This window comes from Budorcas taxicolor, chromosome 11 (genome assembly GCF_023091745.1).
Source record: "Budorcas taxicolor isolate Tak-1 chromosome 11, Takin1.1, whole genome shotgun sequence".
Classification (NCBI taxonomy): Eukaryota; Metazoa; Chordata; class Mammalia; order Artiodactyla; family Bovidae; genus Budorcas; species Budorcas taxicolor.
Genome location: NC_068920.1, coordinates 65,440,423 through 65,459,786, shown reverse-complemented (window position 1 = coordinate 65,459,786; position 19,364 = coordinate 65,440,423). Strand labels below are relative to the sequence as shown.

The following is a 19,364-nucleotide window of genomic DNA, read 5'->3' as shown; positions in this document are numbered from 1 at the left end:
CCTTTGGACTTTCTATGGTTCTACCTTTTCTTTTTAGTCTTCAATCTAGTCTTTTACTGAATTAACTGAGCACCCTCAGACACAGTACTTTAAAATTATATACTTTTAAAATTTTTACTGTTATTTGAATGTTTTTAACCATATTTTCACCAACTTCTTGAATATTTTTTAAGGATCTAAGAACATTAACACTCCAATGAAGTCCCCTTCAATTTCTGGGCTAATTTGTCCTATTTTTCAGTTCCATTTCATCTTAATGTCATAAACAAGACATCATTTGTATTGTTTTGTAAAGTTAATGCTCATTCAGATTTAACCGTAAGTGTTTTTTTGGTCACTATCCTTTCCTGAGCGACTGAACTGAACTGATGCCTTCCTGAATCTCAGAGCTTTCCTCACTGTCCTTCTGCACAAAGTAAACCCTCTAAATTTCCTTTAGTGAAGTCTTTTGATGACATCTTCACTCCTAAAATAGTGCTTCATTAAGTTATGTGGCAACCTGGGATGAAAGGGCAATTTAGGGGAGAATGGACACATGCATATGAATGGCTGAGTCCCTTTTCTGTCCACATGAAACTATCATAACATTGTTAATTGGCTATACTCCAATATAAAATAGTTTAAAAAACAGAGCCTCACTGGGTGTTAACAATTCAGTTGATAGTTCTTGTTGCTGCACCTTTGTAGCCCACAGATACTATCACCGTCTTCTGGCTTTCACCGATGCTGCTGAGAAGGCAGTGAGCCTTATTGTTGCTGTTTGTTACAGGTAATCTGACTTTTCCAACTGTGTTACAAATTTTTCTGATATTCTAATTTCATTACATACATGGAGGTGTGGATTTACTTCGTTTAACTCACTTGAAATTTGTATAGCTTTCCGCATCTGAGGGTTGATGTCTTCCATCAGTTCTGGAAATTTTACCTTCATCTTTCCAAATGTTACTTATCTCTGATATGCTTTTTAAATTGTAAGTGATGTTAGACATCCTCACCACTCCTCCACATCTCCTAATCTAACTTCTGTTCCCACCTACTTGTCTCTGTGCGCTGCCTATAGGGTAATTATTTGGCTCTACTTTCCAGTTTATTCATTCTTTCTTCCATTAGTTATTTTTATAAGGGACTTATATAAGCAACCCTTCTTTACTCTTTTACTTATTTACAACTATGAAATGTGCTCATATTTTGGTCCTGAAAATTCTACTACTCTTAACTCCTTGCAGGAAGATTGCACTCTTTTCTGCTGGGTTTCATTTGAGATGCCTTATTTGAGGCATCCTGTGATTTAAGACTCTCAGCTCATGTCCCTGTGGAGAGTGTCTTGAGCGCTAAATTAAAGCCGAGTTCTCATGTGCATATACAGTTGCTCTGACCTTGAACCCAGGGGCATTACAATGGGACCTGTTTAAGAATTTCACATGGGAAATGCTTAGACCACAGGTACCATGAGAATTCAAACCCACAGGAGGGAAGGTGTATAAGTGACTTCAGAGGGTGACTGTTTTCCTTTCCAACTTAGTGCCAGTTCCCCCCAAGACTGAAGTCCAGCTGTCTGCAAGGGGGCCTCCCTGAAGGCTTACCTCCTGCTAACCCCCCAAGTCTATCCTCATAGGTGCTTAGTGTCACCAAGACTCGGTAGGTGCCCCAGGGGGTACATGAGCTGAGGGCTCGCTTGTCTTTCTGCAGTTTTGTTTTCACATCGTTTTTGGCCTCAGAGAATGGATTCCTTTCTTGACAGCTCAGCCATACATTTATGAACATTAAAGAAACAATTTTGAGTTACTGCCAGGTGGGTGGTAGCTGTTCAGAGTATCTGGTCTTTCACAGGTGAAAGTGGAAGTCCTGGTCTGGCTCATGAAGTTCCTGAAGGGCGATGATGATGATGACACAGAGGCCAGGAACACACTGCTCTGCTTTGTTTAGCAACCTGAAAGTGGGGAGCAGAAAGCTAGGACAGTTGTGGTTTTGACAGACAATGGGCAGAGGGCTTTAGCAGGAGATGCATAAACTGCTTCTAAGAGGCCACAGTGAAAGCTACTTCTTTCCCAGTAAGAGGAGTCCAGGGAGGGCAGGTGGGAGCCGGGTTACAGAGGCTTCACAGCATCACCAGAAATACCACCCTCGATGCTCTGGCTCTGTATGCACACCCTACAGCGCAGGTAGGCTGCAGTCACATCTACAGCAGCTGCCCTTCCCAAGAAGCATGCCCAGGACTCCCAGCCAGCTTCTGCCCACCTCCCTCTGGCAACCCGCAGCTCCAACGGAGGCTGGGAGCTTAATCCTTCAGCTGCTGGAGTGGAGCTGGAGAATCCTGGTCCTTGACAGGCAGGGAGCAGTCTCTGTTACCAATCCCAACACTTACAGCCTGAGGCCCCACATCAAGGGAGAGACTGAGATAAGGCAATAATTTACTGGAACAAAGTCCTGAAAGAATGTGGGAGAAAATAGGGTCAAAAGTATAGAAGGACGGCTTGGCCGTGTCCATCTTCACTGGACACTGAATGCATGGAAGACGAGGCTGCTGCAGGGATGGGCGGTGAGAATGGACCCAGGGATCTCCTAGCAGCACATGAGTGACAGGTCCCTTGTGCAGTCACCGAGTGGGGGCAGCGTGCAGAGGCCAGAAAGCTGGGACCCTAGGCTAAAGTGGACATAAACATCAGGAAAGCGACAGGCGAAACCCACCTGTTGAAAAGGTTGTGTTTATGAGTAACAGCTGGTTTCACAAGGAGGACAAAACCACTTTCACAGAACATGTTTCTAAACTAGGCAACCCAGTCACAACACATTTGGCCCGTCATACTTGAAAACTGCATTGGCAAAACTGGGGCTTGTTATATAAGAAAAGTAAATTTAAAGCTGGAGGCAATAAGTGGTGAAAAACTGAGGCATTAGGGATAAAGGACCCCCTTCTAAGCCCTTTCTGTCTCTCACAAAGTGTCTGCTGCATCCAAGACGAGTTCTCTGAGGCACTTTGGAAAGAAGATGCCCCAGAAAGCCACTGTTTCAGCAATGTCAGGACAGGCGGATATAATTTAGGTTTGCAATGAGGTAGTTGTGTACATGCTAACTGTATCCTTTTTCTCTACAAAATAAGGAAAACTGGGAAAAATTAACTGTATTTGATTACAGTCAGCTTCCCAGGTGGCTCAGCAGTAAAGAACCCACCTGCCAATGCAGGGCAGACACAACACACAGGTTGGATCGCTGGGTTGGAAAGATCCCCGGAGGAGGAAACGGCAACCCACTCCAGTATTCTTGCCTGGAGGATCCCACAGACAGAGCAGACTGGTGGGCTACAGTCCATGGGTAACAGAGTCGGACACAACTCAGCACAGCACAGCACAGCAGCGGGTTTGTGTCTGCTGGTTCCACATCTGTGGATCCAACAAACCATGGACTGATGACACGGAGAGCCAGCTGCAAGGACCTGAGCATCTGCAGATACCCCATGGGGCCCTGGAACCAACTACCACAGATACCAAGGGGTGAGTCTACAGTCTTACTATGTTATTTCTCCCAAACTACTTACCACCCCAACTTCCTGAAAACATTTCTCACCAATATCACTATAGAAAGGGTTACCTAGCACCTACTCAATACCCCTTCCCCATAACTGTTCCCTCCCAACACCAGGAGACAGACTGTCGAGATCTTTCTTGCTGGTTTTCCCTGGTCACTGTGTGTTTCTGCTGTGGAATGTAACAAACTCAGTGCTTCAGAACCAAGCTGTATCACCTCCATCACATCACAAACGCTCCAAATGAAACAGGAATTAATGGTAAGGAATACGGGGAAGTCTCCAGAACTAACCAAGCTGTAGAAATTTCCAGGTTACATTTAAAATTACAATTTTAATATTAGGACAAAGATGCTGTTCTTTCTCTGCATTTTTAAGTCAAGTTCAGTCAGCACGACTAAACAGCTTTCCAGGGTCTGGGAGCTGTATATCCAGACAGGGATCATGGACCAAGTCACCTGAGCCTTTGAGCACAAACTCAGCACCTTAGTCTGGCATGGAGGAAAGATGTCAGAGGAACAAAGATCAAAGTGGCACAGCGTATGTTGAGAATGACACCCTGAATGGGCTCCTCAGCGGTATGAGGCCTGCCGCGTTCACACACACCTCTCTCCACTGGGGAAGAGTACGCACCACAGCTCTTGACCAACATAGCAGTCACACCTTCACCACTGCACTTCACTCTGCTGCCAACTGACAACAGAAAATCTGAGCCATGGGACTGCAGATGAGTGACAGGCCTGACCAAGCTTATTTCCACCCTGCGATTAAAATTCCATGAGGAATCCTTCAAGGAAGTCTGTGACACAGAGTATGTTTCCACCAGAAGCACTGGCTCTCACATGCATATAAAGATAAAGTCACTAATGCAGACACTTCTGACAGATCAAGGGTCACAGCTGCTTGTTTCTTTCTGAATGATAGCAAAAATACACAATAATCTGAAGGAATTCTGTGCCCTCTCTGATTCAAATCTTTTAAAGATTCAAACCAGGAGTCTTTACTATGGGTAGTGAGCACTACATTACTCAACACAAGTATAAGGGAACAACAGTCCCCCTGATTATTCTGTTAATGTCAGTTTGACGAGAAGTGGTAAATACTAAGAGGATTCTTGGTCAGAAAACATTTTATGTTTTTTACTGACTGATTGAGATATACTTTGGCTATCTCTGTGTGTGCTTATATCCATTTATTTCCAAAAAAGTTTCAGGTGACACCTTTTACAGTAATTGAGATTAGCTCACATCTCAACAGCCTGAAAACAAAAAATTATCTTAACTAGAAAAACTATTTGACCCCAAATGGCAGTAAATTGGAATCTTTTAGTTTGATAAGCCTAATCTTTTAGACTTTGATAAGACAGTATTTCACAAAAATTATTGCCTATTTCTTCTAAACAGGATAAATACTAAGACTTCTTCCTAGCACTCATTCCTTTGAGTTAATAATCCTATTGCTAGCTCTATAAAAGAATAAAAAGAAATAATAATATAAATGCAAAGCTTAGCTTGCCATTTTCCACTGTATAATTTATTCACATTATTAAAAAAAAAAACTTCTATATTTCCCGTATTTCTTTTTTAATAGTTTTATGTAAACGAATAGTGAATAGTCTTACAGCTGATCTAAAATATAAGCAAGGAAAACATAGACATCTGCCAAACTAATATCTGGCTTTTATTTTTTTCTTAAGGAAATACTATTAATTTAAAAAGAGTTCCCAGAAATTTAAAAGGATTCCCAGCAATGATTATTTCTGAGATCTGTGAGGTTCAGAACGTAATATAAAAGACTAAAAAAACCACAGTATACGTTCCTACTTTTTCCTTTTTTAAAAAAAGTTCATGCTATATCACATCGGGAAAGTTCAGCAGGTCACCAGGGCCACGGCCTCAGTCATCCTCAGAATCACTGTCCCTCCTGGCGGGGACGGAGCACCGCACCGCGGACAGCAGCACGTCTTCCACGGGCTTCTTGGGGTTCTCCTCCAGGCTCGTCTTGATGGCTCCAGACTCAGACAACTTCCACTCCAACTCTGCATGATAAAGAAAAAGCAAATTGCCTAAGACAGCCTGAGTGGGAACCTCAAGCCACAGTGTTTTTTCTAAGCAGAGACTATGACTAGCCACACTGGATGACAATTTGAGGGTCATAATTATAAGGCACCTGGAAGAAAGGGGGAAAAAAAATCAGACCCTTAAGAAGGAAAACAAAAACACCTGCAAAAACTTTTCATAAAATGAGATGAAATGAAATATTACATAAATTTGAACCTCCAGGATAACTAATAAAAACCCAAGGACTAAACCCATCTTCTCACGGCCTAGCTTCTTGGCTTGCACAATGTCCCAGGAAAGAAATCAGCATGAAATATATTAAGAAAATACTTTTCACAGTCTTGCTGGCAATGTAATTATTAAATCCAATTTTATTTAGCAAAAGGAAATTCTTAAACCTCATGTCCAATATCTCAACCTATTAGAGTCAAAGGCTCAAGGTATGATGACATGCTAGGATTGATACATTTGTTCCAAGTAGTAATAATTCTTAAAAGTATCAAAAAAAAAATCAGTGATTAAAGGCTTAGCTCCTTTATTTTCAGTTCAGTTTAGTTCAGTTCAGTCGCTCAGTTGTATCTGATTCTTTGTGACCCCATGAACCGCAGCACGCCAGGCCTCCCTGTCCATCACCAACTCCCGAAGTCCACCCAAACCCATGTCCATTGAGTTGGTGATGCCATCCAACCATCTCATCCTCTGTTGTCCCCTTCTCTTCCTGCCCTCAATCTTTCCCGGCATTAGGGTCTTTTCCAACGAGTCAGCTCTTCGCATCAGGTAGCCAAAGTATCCTATATTTTACCCTCTTATAATCAGTGAAAAATCCACACTGGTGTGAGACACTGTGAAGCAAAATCAAGTGATATATTTTTCTACCCAGGCAGGAGTGAGAGACTGTCAGAAAGATTCTCCACCAAACAGTCTGGTTTAAACTGATGCTCTACTAACTAGGAAACTTCTATTAAAATCTGAAAACCAGGGACTTCCCTGATGGTCTAGTGGTTAAGAGTCCATGCTCCCAATCCAAGGGACCTGGGTTCGATCCCCAATCAGTGACCTAGACCTTGAATGCTATAACTAAGATCCAGTGCAGCCCAATACATTTTTTTAAAAATCTGAAAACCAATTTTACTGAAATCACATTAATTCAAAGTGTTCCACAGAGATGAACAGCATCAGCATTTTCAGCTCTAGGTATCTTGGTTCAATGACAAAAAAATTCAATAAATTTCTCAAAAAAAAAAAAATTCTTAGGATTTCTGATTCTTAAGGATGTATTTAGATTCACATGTACATGCATATGCGTAAGTGAATGTATTTAATGTTAATGTTCATTTATATGGGGCTTTCCTGGTGGCTCAGACAGACAGTAAAGAATCTGCCAGCAATTCTTTCGATCCTTGAGTTTGATCCCTCAGTTGGGAAGATCCCCTGGAGGGGGGAATGGCAACCCACTCCAGTATTTTTGCCTGGAGAATCCCATGGAGCCTGGCCTACAAATGAGACTTTTTCTAGAAACAAAGACTATAATTATTATTGTATACCTATCTCTCTCCCCTAATGGTATGTTCAAAGATCAAAATAAGAGGCAAAACACATACTTAGTTTGAAATATCATATGCCTTTGAACACTGGAATAAAGCAAAACTGATATAATATATAAATGCATCTATGTATCTGTTTACACATTTCCCAGTTGAATATCTTATATAGTTATATAAAGTAGAATATAAAGTCATATTTTAACATGTTTTTAAAGGCTACTAACTAAAGCATAGTTGGACATATCACTGCACTCAAGAGATAAAGAATCTGACCTAGTAGGAAGCTCATAGGCCTCAGCTTCTCTCCCACATATTATGTGTGCATATGTATTTTAATACCTCCTATTTCACAAGTAGAAAAAAATAAAAGATATATCCTTTAGGAGTTTAGAGGCAGAATTAAATAAACTTTTCATTTAAAAGCTTCCTTTCAACTGAAAAAATATTTTTATAGAGATTTATATATGTATAAGGAGAAGGCAATGGCACCCCACTCCAGCACTCTTGCCTGGAAAATCCCATGGACGGAGCAGCCTGGTGGGCCGCAGTCCATGGGGTCGCTAAGAGTCGGACACGACTGAGCGACTTCACTTTCACTTTTCACTTTCATGCATTGGAGAAGGAAATGGCAACCCACTCCAGTGTTCTTGCCTGGAGAATCTCAGGGATGGGGGAGCCTCATGGGCTGCTGTCTATGGGGTCGCACAGAGTCAGACATGACTGAAGCGACTTAGCAGCAGCATATGTGTATAAATTTACATATATTTATGTATATTTACATATAAACATCTGTCACTAATATGTCTGGGTGAATTAAATAAGAAATGAACGATGTGATCTTGAGTTATAACTAAAAAACAAACATATTCAACTGTAGGGACAAATAAAACAGCACAGACAATAATATTAAATATTTTAAAATCCATTCTGCCCTCTTTTAACTGAGAGTCCAGTTGTAATTGCTCCCAATGACTCATCTAAGATGAAAGATTCAATGTTCTTCTCTTTTCACAATCACTCACATGGGACAAAGGTGACTCTATGACAAGTCATTCTACCTGCGTCTAGGAAACAGGCACCCTTAACAACAGACACACTCCCTGCCTATCCCTCACGTGTACCTCGAAGAGTCCTTACCATCCAAAGTCAGGTTCATGCCACCAAACACCAGAGGTCCGATAAACTGAGCTTTGATGTCACCTTCAAGGTACACAAATATCGTGGGCAGATTCCTATCAGGGTAATTGGGTATGCAGGTGGTTGAAATGGCTTTGATAAACTTGACATCAGGAAACTTCCTGGCAAGTGCACTGAAGTGCTGATTTATCAGGGCACAGAGGGGAATCCTGTGAAATAAAGAGAAGCAACTGTGAGTTTGTGTCTGTGTACAGTAGACCTCAGCTGCCCTTCTGCCCCATAGAAAACCTCATGACAACTTCACAAGTGCTTCTGCTATTCCAGCCAAGAAGAACAAATGGTGTTTAAAAACTTTCTATAGGTTTGGGCAAAGTGTTCAAAAGCCAAAGTCCAATTTAATCTGACCGAGTAAGTCAAAAGAGCAGCTCCACTGTAAAAGATAACTGTCTTGCTTTTCTTAAGGAGAGAGCATCCAAGGCTTAGAATGTGTGATTCAGAATGCACTTCCAGCTTGAAAGAAACTCCTGCACAAGCACTGGACTCCACAGGGTGGGAGCAAAACTGAAGGTGAGGCGCTAGGGGCTCTCTGCATCACTCGCCACGGACAATGCTCCCAAAAGTCATCTGCGCCATCAAGGAGAGTGACTCGCGACACGGAGTGGTGAAACGCTGGAGTTTCTTCAGAGGGACAAGTGATTGAGGAATTCATTTACAATTAAAGAAAAAAGTCTGTTCTGCTACAATTTAATAAAGCCATTTGTATTAATAAAGCCATTAATATCACAAATATTAATCTGAAAGTCTTAAGACAAAAATTAGACAATAATATTTGGGCAAATCTGCAACAAAAACACATAAAACATTAGTTAAAAAAAAAATACCCTCTGGTGTGAAGTAAGCCTGAGATGTTCAAGACATAAATTCAAACTAGTATTTAAAGACAGGCATCAGGGATTCCCAGGTGGCTCAGAGGTAAAGAATACCCCTGACAAAGCAGGAGACACAGGACTTGCAGGTTTGATCCCTGGGTCAGGAAGATTCCCCTGGAGAAGGAAATGACAGCCCACTGCAGTATCCTTGCCTGGGAAACCCCATGGACAGAGAAGCCTGGCGGGCTACAGTCCATGGGGTCACAGAGAGTCAGACACGACTGAGAGACTGCACGTGCACACACACATCAGATCAGCTCACCCTTGTTTGTAAAGGTGCAGGATGACCCACAAGCCCTCACCAGCTTTGGTAACTTCTTGAACATAATCCTTTCCCGAGATTTCCAAAACCTCTCCAAACTTATTCTTCAGTTGGGTTGCTTTCCACTCAGCCAGTCTTTGCTGCCTGCACGACAGGAGGAGGAGAGAGACATCTTACCTACATGCGCTCGCACACACCCCTTTCACATGGCAAACTCTGTAGAGGTCCAGGTTCACTTACTTATGTGCCAGGGTTATTTCAAAGGACGCACACTATAGTGCCACATGAAAAGCCAAGCAGTCCCTCTGGGTGACACTAACCTGTACATTTCAATTGCACGTTCGTCTTCCTCATTAAATTCGTCTTCATTATCCTCCAGTTCTTCCAAAGTCATGTCTTCATATGTTTTCACTGAATGTCATTGAGTTGGTGAAAAACCAAAAATGTAAAAGATGAACGAAGATGCATTTGGGGTCTTTTCTCCTTCACTTTTCTCCTAAAGGAGTGCATGCAATACCAAAAGGCCCCTAGCCCATCAAAACCAAAATAAAAAGTAGTTAAGGTGTTACACTAGCGGTAAAGAACTCATCTGCCAATGCAGAATGTTTAGAGATGTGAGTTCAATCCCTGGGTTGGGAAGACCCCCTGAAGAAGGGCACGGCAACCCACTCCAGTATTCCTGCCTGGAGAATCCCATGAACAGAGGAGCCTGGTGGGCTACACGTCCATAGGGTCACGAACATTCAGACACGACTAAAGCGACTTAGCACGCATGCACACATCCAAGGTGTTATACAGTAACTAAGAATGGGAGAGCATTTTTAAAAGATCAGCCAGCCTGGCTCTCTTACATTCACATGACAATAAGGATACAAACAGGAAAGTTTCCCAAATTTATAAAAGGAGAAAGGTGTATTAGCCTGAGCTCAAGTGGCCTGATCTGCAAGTCCGTGATGCTCAGGGACAGGTGCATAACAGTTCTCATGCCTCCAAGAAGGTGGGAGGACCCTCTGGGGTCCTCCCCAGCACACCTTTGCTAGAGGTAAAGGGATTGTCACCTGGTCTTCTCTTGTGAGTGGTAGGCAGCTCTCACTTCTCTTTTTTATCAATGGCTGTAAAAATCTGTATTTTGTTTTTATTGCCATAAAGACTCTTGCTTCTTGACATCCAATCAGGTTTTTGTCCCCTGACTTTCACCCTAACATGACCCAAACCTGCTCTTACCAAAGTCAGTAATGACCTGTTTACTCAACCGATGAGCATATTTGGCCTAATCCATCACTGGATGCGTGTCTCCTCCTCTCTGAAAGTCCATCTCCTCTGGCCTCTTTTTCTCCTCCCTCCTGGCAGCCCCTCCCCTGGACCCTCTGTTGACTGGACTCCTTTCCTTCCTCATCTAAACCCGCTCCCTTGATGACTACATCTCACAGCTTTAAAACCCACCGACATGCTGCCAACTCCCAAATGTATGCCTCTAGCCCTTATTTCTGATTTAAGAAAGCATTCCCAACTGCTCACCTACCATCTGTATTTGTCTAATAAGAAATCTCAAAGTGACTAGGTCCTAAATCGAGTTCCTGATCTTCACCTCCAAACCTGCTCCTGCCCAAGCCTTCCTCATCTCACGTGGTGACTCCATCCTTCTGGCCACTCAAGCCCAGAGCCTTGCAGTCATCTTTGCCTTACTTGCTCTCACACCCATCACAGGATCCATAAGCAAATCCCGTCGGTCCTACCTTCAAAATACAACCAGATCTGGCCACTTCCACCCACCACTCTGGTCCAAGCCAATGGCATCACTTGCCAAGGGCACCACTGCAGTCGTTTCACCTGGTCTCCCCACTTCCTGCCCTGCCCCTACAGTCCGCACTCAGTAAGACAACAGGAAGGTGCTGTCAACACAGAGGGCACGTCCCTCCTCTGTTCAAACCTCCAATGATGCCCACCTCATTAGACATCGAAGCCAAGGTCCACACTAGACGCTACAAGGTCCTAAATGTCTGACCCCTGCTTGTCCCTCTGAACCTCCTGCTTCTGTCTCCCAGTCCCCCTGGCCTCCTGGCAGATCCTCCAACATGCTTCCCACTTGCTCATTCGCCTCCCTTGGGTCGACTCAAATGTTATTCCCAGTGAGGCCCTCTCTGACCCTCTAGAATTATACCCACCCCCTCCTTCAACCTTATACCCACCAGGGCTTCCCTGGTGGCTCAGATGGTAAAGAATCCACTTGCAGTGAGGGAGACCTGGGTTCAGTCACTGGGTTGGGAAGATCCTCTGGAGAAGGGAATGGCTATCCACTCCAGTATTTTGCCTGGACAATTCCATGGACAGAGGAGCCTGGCAGACTACATTTCATGGGGTCACAAAGAGTTGGACACAACTGAGCGACTTTCACTTTCTCTTCCAACCCCTTCCTGCCTTATTTTCCTATATTTCACTCATGTATCATTTACTGTCTGTCTCCTCCATTAGAACATAAGCTCCAAGAGGATAGGGTGTTTTGGCTGGCCCATGCACAGCTAAAGCCCCAGTGCCTAGAAAACACACACCACACAGCAGTCCTTCTGGATAGAATTTATTACATTTGCTAGATAAACGCTGTGTAATAAATTCTCCTCTAAATCAGCCCTAACATGTCAACATGGGACAGAAGTCCTAGCTCCTGTGATCAACGGTTCTCAAACTTAGGTGTGAATCAGAAACTCTCTGAGGCACTGGCTTAATTTGCACATTCCTGGGCCTTACCCCCAGAGATTCCGATTCAGTAGGGACTGTGTGCTGTTGTGTTTTGTCTGTTTGCTTGTTTTTTTTGACAAGCACCACAAGGGATTCCAATTCAAGTGGTATACCTACATGTGAGAAAGACCTTAGACCGCGTACACTACAAGCATCTTATGTTTCCCCAAATCAAGTTATTTTAATATTCTCAATCAAACCACAAAGATAAAGCGTGTGCTCAGGAGACTACGACTTCCCTGGTGGCTCAGACAGTAAAGCGTCTGCCTACAATGCAGGAGACCCGGATTCAATCCCGGGAAGATCTTCCTGGGTCGGGAAGATCTCCTGGAGAAGGAAATGGCAATCCACTCCAGTATTCTTGCTTGGAAAATCCCATGGAAGGAGGAGCCTGGTGGGCTACAGTCCATGGGGTTGCAAAGAGTTGGACACAACTGAGCAACTTCACTTTCCTTCTTTCTCAGGAGACTAAAAACAGTAAAAACTTCTGGGCAGATTTCCATGACATTAACTGAACTGATCACTGACCAAAAAGTGGAGACTCAGAAATATTTCCTTCAGGGTTATCATAACCCTGAAGAAACACACAGACCAGGAACTGCAGAGATGGGGGGAGCCTCTGAAGTGCCCCCAGTTCTATGGCCCAGGAAGATGAAGCCAGAGATGCCCTGCCGGAGGGCCCAGAGGCAGTGTCCAGCCCAGCACTTCAACTCTCACTCAGAGGATCCTTCTACTGAAGCAGTTAGAGGCTTGCCGAGGGCTTCCTAAGCAGACAGACAGAATCACAAACACAGGTAAGCTCACCAATGGACTGCTGGAGGATCCGCTGCTCCTCTTCTTCTGCCTCCTTCTCCAGATCTTTCAAATCTTCCTTTGAAGGCAAGATGCCTTTTTTGCGTAAGATGTCATTCCACTCGGTGTCTGCGTTGGGGTCCTAGAGCAGGTGGACCAAGGGTACTGTGAGGGCCAAGTCCACTGTGGAGGGTGCCATGTTGGACAAGGGTTCAAATGGGAAAGTGGTAAGAAGAGGATTTCATACCAAATTATTCTGAAGTCTATTTCTGGCAATCTGTCAAAAGACACACAATCCCTGTTCCAATCTTCCTGTCTCAAGGTAAAAATCAGGCCATGATGTCCAGACTGACATCCATGCCGACGCCAAGGCTCTGACCTGGCTTCTGGTCAATTTTCATTAATGACTCGGAGTGATGTGTTCATACCTACTATATGTAAATGATTGTACTAGATGGTAGGGAAGCATGGTGAATGCCAAAGTCACCAGTTTTACAGGTGAGAGAAAGAAATAGGCAATGAGTAATACACACAGAGATAGCATGACAAACGCAATGGCCAGGCTGCTGAGCTGGACTTCCAGGAGGCGTGCAGTCCACAAGATGGGCCAGGACGTTCTCTCAGGAGAGGTGACATTTAACTGTGACTGGAGGGTGAGAAGGAGCCAGAGGAGTGAAAATTTAGGAAATTACTTTCCAGGCAGAAGGACCAGCCTGTGCAAAGGGCCCGAGTACAAGATATAGAGTATTCCAAAGTCCTGAGTGGCTGCAAGAAAATCAGAAGGAAGAGAGCCTGACTGATTCCCTAAAGGCCAAGGCTAAGAGGAAGAGCTGAGACGCCATGGAGAAGTTCACAATAGCTGATGCTTACTGAGTCCTACATGCTGGGGACACCACAAAGTTATTTGCCTGTACCAACCTAGTTAATCCTCACAAACTTGGGAGAGCCATGGCGTTAAGGAAGACACTGCCAGGCTGGAACAAGCCAAACTTACCAGGATCAACTATCATTAAAAGAAATGCCAAGGTGGGCTCCTAGCTCCACAACACAGCTGCCCAAACCCTGGTTTGGCATGTCTTGGCAGGTCTGGAATATGAAACCAGGAAGCTGTGCAAAGGGCACTGGGATAACCAGGGTCTACCCTCAGTTCCCTGGCCAGTCCTGCTGAAATATATCAAAGAGAAACAAACAGAATCCCTTCCATAGGGTGGTCAGGAAGGCCTCTTAAGATATGACATTTTTGAGCAGGGGCAAAAAGGACAGAGAACACAGAGGCCAGGGAAGCTCTGAGTTTCCTCTTCATCAGATACGCCGTATTTGGAGATGATCATCCTCTCCAGTCCTGATGGGGAGGATGGGAAGGACTGATGATGAAGCGAAAGCTTCAATCCTTTGGCCACCTGATGCAAAGAGCTGACTGAATGGAAAAGACCCTGATGCTAGGAAAGACTGAGGGCAGGAGAAGGGGGCAATAGAGCATGAGATGGTTGGATGGCAGCGGCTCAACAGACATGAGTTTGAGCAACCTCCGGGAGATGGTGAAGGACTGGGGAGCCTGGCCTGCTGCAGTCCATGGGGTCGCAAAGAGTCCAGCATGACTGAGAGACTGAACACCAACAAACCTCTCCAACCCCAATCAAACCCACACTAACTCCACTTCCCTTCTGCCACTGAGTCAGAGATGAGTTCATCAGAATTCCGAACCACAGGAGGATCTAGGAGGCAGGAGAAAGATCTTTGGAGGAGGGTCCTTTAACAGTGACAAAACTGAATCATCAGAGATTTTCTCATAAAAGCATCCATTTCCACGGTGTCTTTTTTTTTTCACTTTTCCATCACTGCAGATGGTGACTGCAGCCATGAAACTAAAAGACGCTTACTCCTTGGAAGGAAAGTTATGACCAACCTAGATAGCATATTCAAAAGCAGAGACATCACTTTGCCGACCAAGGTCCGTCTAGTCAAGGTTATGGTTTTTCCAGTGGTCATGTATGGATGTGAGAGTTGGACTCTAAAGAAAGTTGAGCGCTGAAGAACTGATGCTTTTCAGCTGTGTTGGAGAAGATTCTTAACAGTCCCTTGGACTTCAAGGAGATCCAACCAGTCCATCCTAAAGGAAATCAGTCCTGAATAGTCATTGGAAGGACTGATGTTGAAGCTGAAACTCCAATACTTTGGCCACCTGATGCGAAGAGCTGACTCATTTGAAAAGACTCTGATGCTGGGAAAGATTGAGGGCAGGAGGAGAAGGGGACGACAGAGGATGATATGGTTGGATGGCATCACCGACTCAGTGCACATGGGTTTGGGTGGATTCCAGGAGTTGGTGATGGACAGGGAGGCCTGGCGTACTGTGGTTCATGGGGTTGCAAAGAGTCGGACATGACTGAGCGACTGGACTGAACTGAACCATGGGTTTTTAGTCAAACTGCATTAATAAATTCCTGATACAATAAAAGAACAAAACTGAGGGATTTGGTTTTATCCATTTTTAAAGGGAAAGTATTAATAACTGGGTAGCGGGACCTTCAGGCTGGACTCTAGGGTCCACAGGGGACGCACCTCAACCTGTACACCAACATTGGGAGGCAGAGAGGGACGGATGTTGTAACCCCTCACTCAGCTCTAGGCAGGGTCAAGAACACGGGTTATGTTATGCGACCCCCTCGGGGAGGACCCTCCAATTATCCGAGCCTCAGCTTCCGCATCCGTGGAGGGGGTTCATAACGCACCTGTTCAGGTGCTCGCTAAGAGAGTTAACAAGGAGGAAGTAACGCTGTCAGGTAAGATCCGCAGAGGCCTTCACAGGCCCAGGGCAGCCGACCTCCCGGAGAACTACCCTCAAAGATGAGATTCGGGGGTGGGACACACGGAGGGGAGCGGGCACGCCCAGCCCGCGGACACGCGAGACCACGCCCGCCCGTCCGCACTGCGCCTGCGCCGGCCTCGACTCGCGTGGCCACCCCGAGCCTGAGGCGCCCGGCACGCCCCACAGGCCCGGCAAGGACAGGCAGCCGCCCGCATGGACCGAGCGGGGCAAAACGAGCGGCCGCAGCCTCCAGGCGTCGAGCCCCCTACCCCACCCCCGGCCTGCTCACCTGCATTTTCTGTCAAATCGCTGGGGCCCTGCCGGCCACAGCCACCCGGCTCGCGAGCTCTCTACCGCGCACGCGCGCAGGCGCCACTCGCCTCCTCTCCCAGCCTGCCCTTCGCCCCGCCCTCCGGGAGAGGATAGGGCGGGGCCAGGGGAGGCGAGTTCTCCTCCCAGGCTGCGCCCGGGCGCGAGGCTGGACACGCCCACTCGTATGACTCCGAGCTAATCCCGCCCGGTGCTGACCTGAACCTTATTAGGACACATCTTCGGCCGCCGAATGGTGGGACAGAATCGGGGAGGTACCCGGCAGCTAGGTGTCATCTCCAGGCACGGATCCGATGGTTTCGGAGGTCTCGGCCCAAGAAGTAAGAGATAGAAACCCGTTTCACTGATTCGTTGTTAAGATTCAAAAGGAAGCAGGATTACCTGGAATTCAGTCACTGTCCTTGAAGGACATAAAGCAGTTCGCCTACTACGTACCAAACACTATTCTAGGCTCTGCGGACGCGGCGGGAATCGCAACAAACGAAACCAGAAACGTGAACATCTCTTCACCTGGTTCAGGCGTTTCCTATTCGCAAGAGGGCTTAGCCCTTTGCGGAGCGCAAGGGAGGCCCTGAGAAGAAATATGCAAGTCTAAATTGAAAAATACAGGGGCTTCTGAAAAATACAGCCCTTCAGGCTTCTGTGTATGCAGCACTCCGAATTTGAGTTAAAGCAATGCCCCTCCCTGGACACCTGAGCTCGGTGGTGAAGTAGCAGACACAGAGAACGCAGCCAACACGTATGTAGAGTAGGCGGTCCAACTTCGGCTACATTAGAAGCACCTGTTGTTCGCTCAGTCTTGTCCTGCTCTTTGCAACCCCATGGACTGTAGCAGGCCAGGCTTCCCTGTCCTTCACTATCTGTGAGCTTTCTAAAACTGCCGCTACCCTGGGGTCCCATCCCCACATTAAATTTCAAGCCATGGGACCTGGAACTGATGTTTTCTTTTTAAAATTTTTATTGGAGTATAGTTCATTTATAATGTCTGCTTTCTGCTATAAAGCAAAGTGAATCAGTTACGCATATATTCACTGTTTATAGATTCTTTTCCCATATGAGCCATTACAGAGTGTTAGTAGAGGTCCCCGTGCTATATATTAGGTCCTTATTGGTTATCTGTTTTATACATGACATGACATTTTAGTCACTAAGTTGTATCTGACTCTTTTGCAACGCCATGGACTGGAGCCTACCAGGATCCTCTTTCCATGGGATTTCTCAGGCAAGAATACTGCTTCACTATCTGCCATTTTCTTCTCCAGGGGACCTTCATGACCTCTTGATAAATGATGAACAGACTTAATAAAACAGAGAGACCAATTCTAAAATGAAATGTATCATATGAATTTCCTAACAGGCAAGTACTAGAAAAGTCCCTTCCCCCATGTAGCCCAAGTGCCCATGGATGGAAATATACCAAGAATCTGCATTTTTTTAAAAATGTGACTCACACCTAAACATACTTCACATAGGTTTATCCTGTAATATGTGACCACAAAGGATATTACCATTCAGGTATTTTCTGAGCAAAATGCCTGGTATGAATGACTCCTGCTCAAAATCTGCAATTGGCATCAAAACATGGTGACTGTGAATTTTTGCCTTATAGGACCCTGGATATAGGAATGGTATCTTTAGTCCGTTGTTCTTTCTCATCCTAGAAGAAAAAGATGAATAGATTCACGTCATCAGATAATCTCAAAATTTCCTTTTTCGAAGCCAAAGGCTTGCATAAGAAGATTCAGCTGAGTGGTTAAAAGAGCAATTTCAATGAGCTATCATTAAAACTGGGACTCCACAGCTACTGCCAAATAATCTGACATTTCATCTTCCAAACTTTATTGTTATTTGATCTTCAGGCAGCCATCATCCCAAGACTGGCTTGTGTGTGATTTCTCAGTGGAAAACTGCACTCAATTCCCCTTTTTTTCATTGCCTCTCATTTTCTGCTTTCGTGTGCTGTGTGCTAGTCACTGCTGCTGCTACTGCTGCTAAGTCGCTTCAGTCGTGGCTGACTCAGTGCAACCCCATAGATGCCAGAGCACCAGGCTCCCCGTCCCTGGGATTCTCCAGTCAAGAACACTGGAGTGTGTTGCCATTTCCTTCTCCAGTGCATGAAAGTGAAAAGTGAAAGTGAAGTCGCTCAGTCGTGTCTGACTCTTCGAGACCCCATGGACTACAGCCTACCAGGCTCCTCTGTCCATGGGATTTTCCAGGCAAGAGTACTAAGGCACATCCAACTCTTTGCAACCCTCCCCCTGCTCTCCCAACTGTAACCTTCCAGGCTCCTCTGTCCATGGGATTCTCCAGGCAAGAATACTGAAGTGAGTTGCCATTCCCTTCTCCAGCAGATCTTCCTGACCCAGGGATCAAACCCTCATCTCCAGGGTCTCCTACATTGACAGGCAGATTCTTGACCACTGAGCCAGCTAGGAAGCCATTCTTTTTCTTAAAAAAAGAAAAAAGGAAGGAAAATGATTGGAGGAGATGAATGCATGGCTGCCAGCTTCTGTCAGTTGTGAGATTGGTCAGAAGGTCAGATGATTAAGAGACGGCACACACAGGAAAAACTAGGTGCTGAGATGATGTTTACAGCGAAAACATGTAGAAGTTTTTGGAACCTTAAGGATTATTGACCACAGTGAGGTATATATTGTGAAAGAAACTTTTGGGGGAAATTCTGGTAACCATGACCATGATCATGGGGAGAGTTGTTTTCCCAGAAAGCAATAGCTATTTGTTTTCAGGAACAATTTTCTAGAGAAAGGAGTAAAATGCAGAGCTAGAACAGCTTTTCAAAAAATCATTCGTTATCAGAGAAATACAAATCAAAACTGCAATAATGTATCACCTCAGGCCAGTCAGAATGGCCATCATCAAAAAAATCTACAAAAAATAAATGCTGGAGAGGGTGTGGAAAAAAGGGAACCCTCCTTCACTGTTGGTAGGAATGTAAATTGGTAACAGCCACTATGGAGAAATGTACGGAGGTTCCTTTGAAAACTAAAAACAGAGCTACCATATGATCCAGCAGTCCCATTCCTGGGCATATATCCAGAGAAAAGCATAATTTGGAAATATACATGCACAGGCTTCTCCATCCATGGGATTCTCCAGGCAAGAATACTGGAGTGGGTTGCCATTTCCTTCTCCAGGGGATCTTCCTGACCCAGGGATCAAACCCAGGTCTCCCGCATTAGAGGCAGACGCTTTAACCTCTGAGCCGCCTCAGTGTTCATAGC

The 19,364-nt window shown here is 45.0% G+C and overlaps 1 protein-coding gene across 1 annotated transcript; it reads right to left on the bottom strand.

Annotated features, from left to right (window-relative positions):
• Nucleotides 1–5,182: 5,182 nt before the first annotated feature.
• Nucleotides 5,183–16,200, bottom strand: PDCL3 (phosducin like 3). The gene is made up of 6 exons (XM_052649166.1): nucleotides 16,082–16,200; nucleotides 12,996–13,125; nucleotides 9,776–9,866; nucleotides 9,456–9,599; nucleotides 8,265–8,473; nucleotides 5,183–5,561 (listed from the first exon to the last, which is right to left on the bottom strand). The coding sequence occupies exons 1-6, from the start codon at nucleotides 16,085–16,087 to the stop codon at nucleotides 5,419–5,421; spliced, it is 723 nt and encodes a 240-aa protein (XP_052505126.1). The 5' UTR covers nucleotides 16,088–16,200; the 3' UTR covers nucleotides 5,183–5,418.
• Between the last annotated feature and the right edge of the window lie 3,164 nt (nucleotides 16,201–19,364).

Coding starts and splice junctions, on each gene's coding strand:
- PDCL3 (XM_052649166.1), bottom strand. Junction 9,600..9,775: donor CGTGCAATTGAAATGTACAG/GTTAGTGTCACC, acceptor CCTGTCGTGCAG/GCAGCAAAGACTGGCTGAGT. Junction 5,562..8,264: donor CATGAACCTGACTTTGGATG/GTAAGGACTCTT, acceptor TTTATCATGCAG/AGTTGGAGTGGAAGTTGTCT.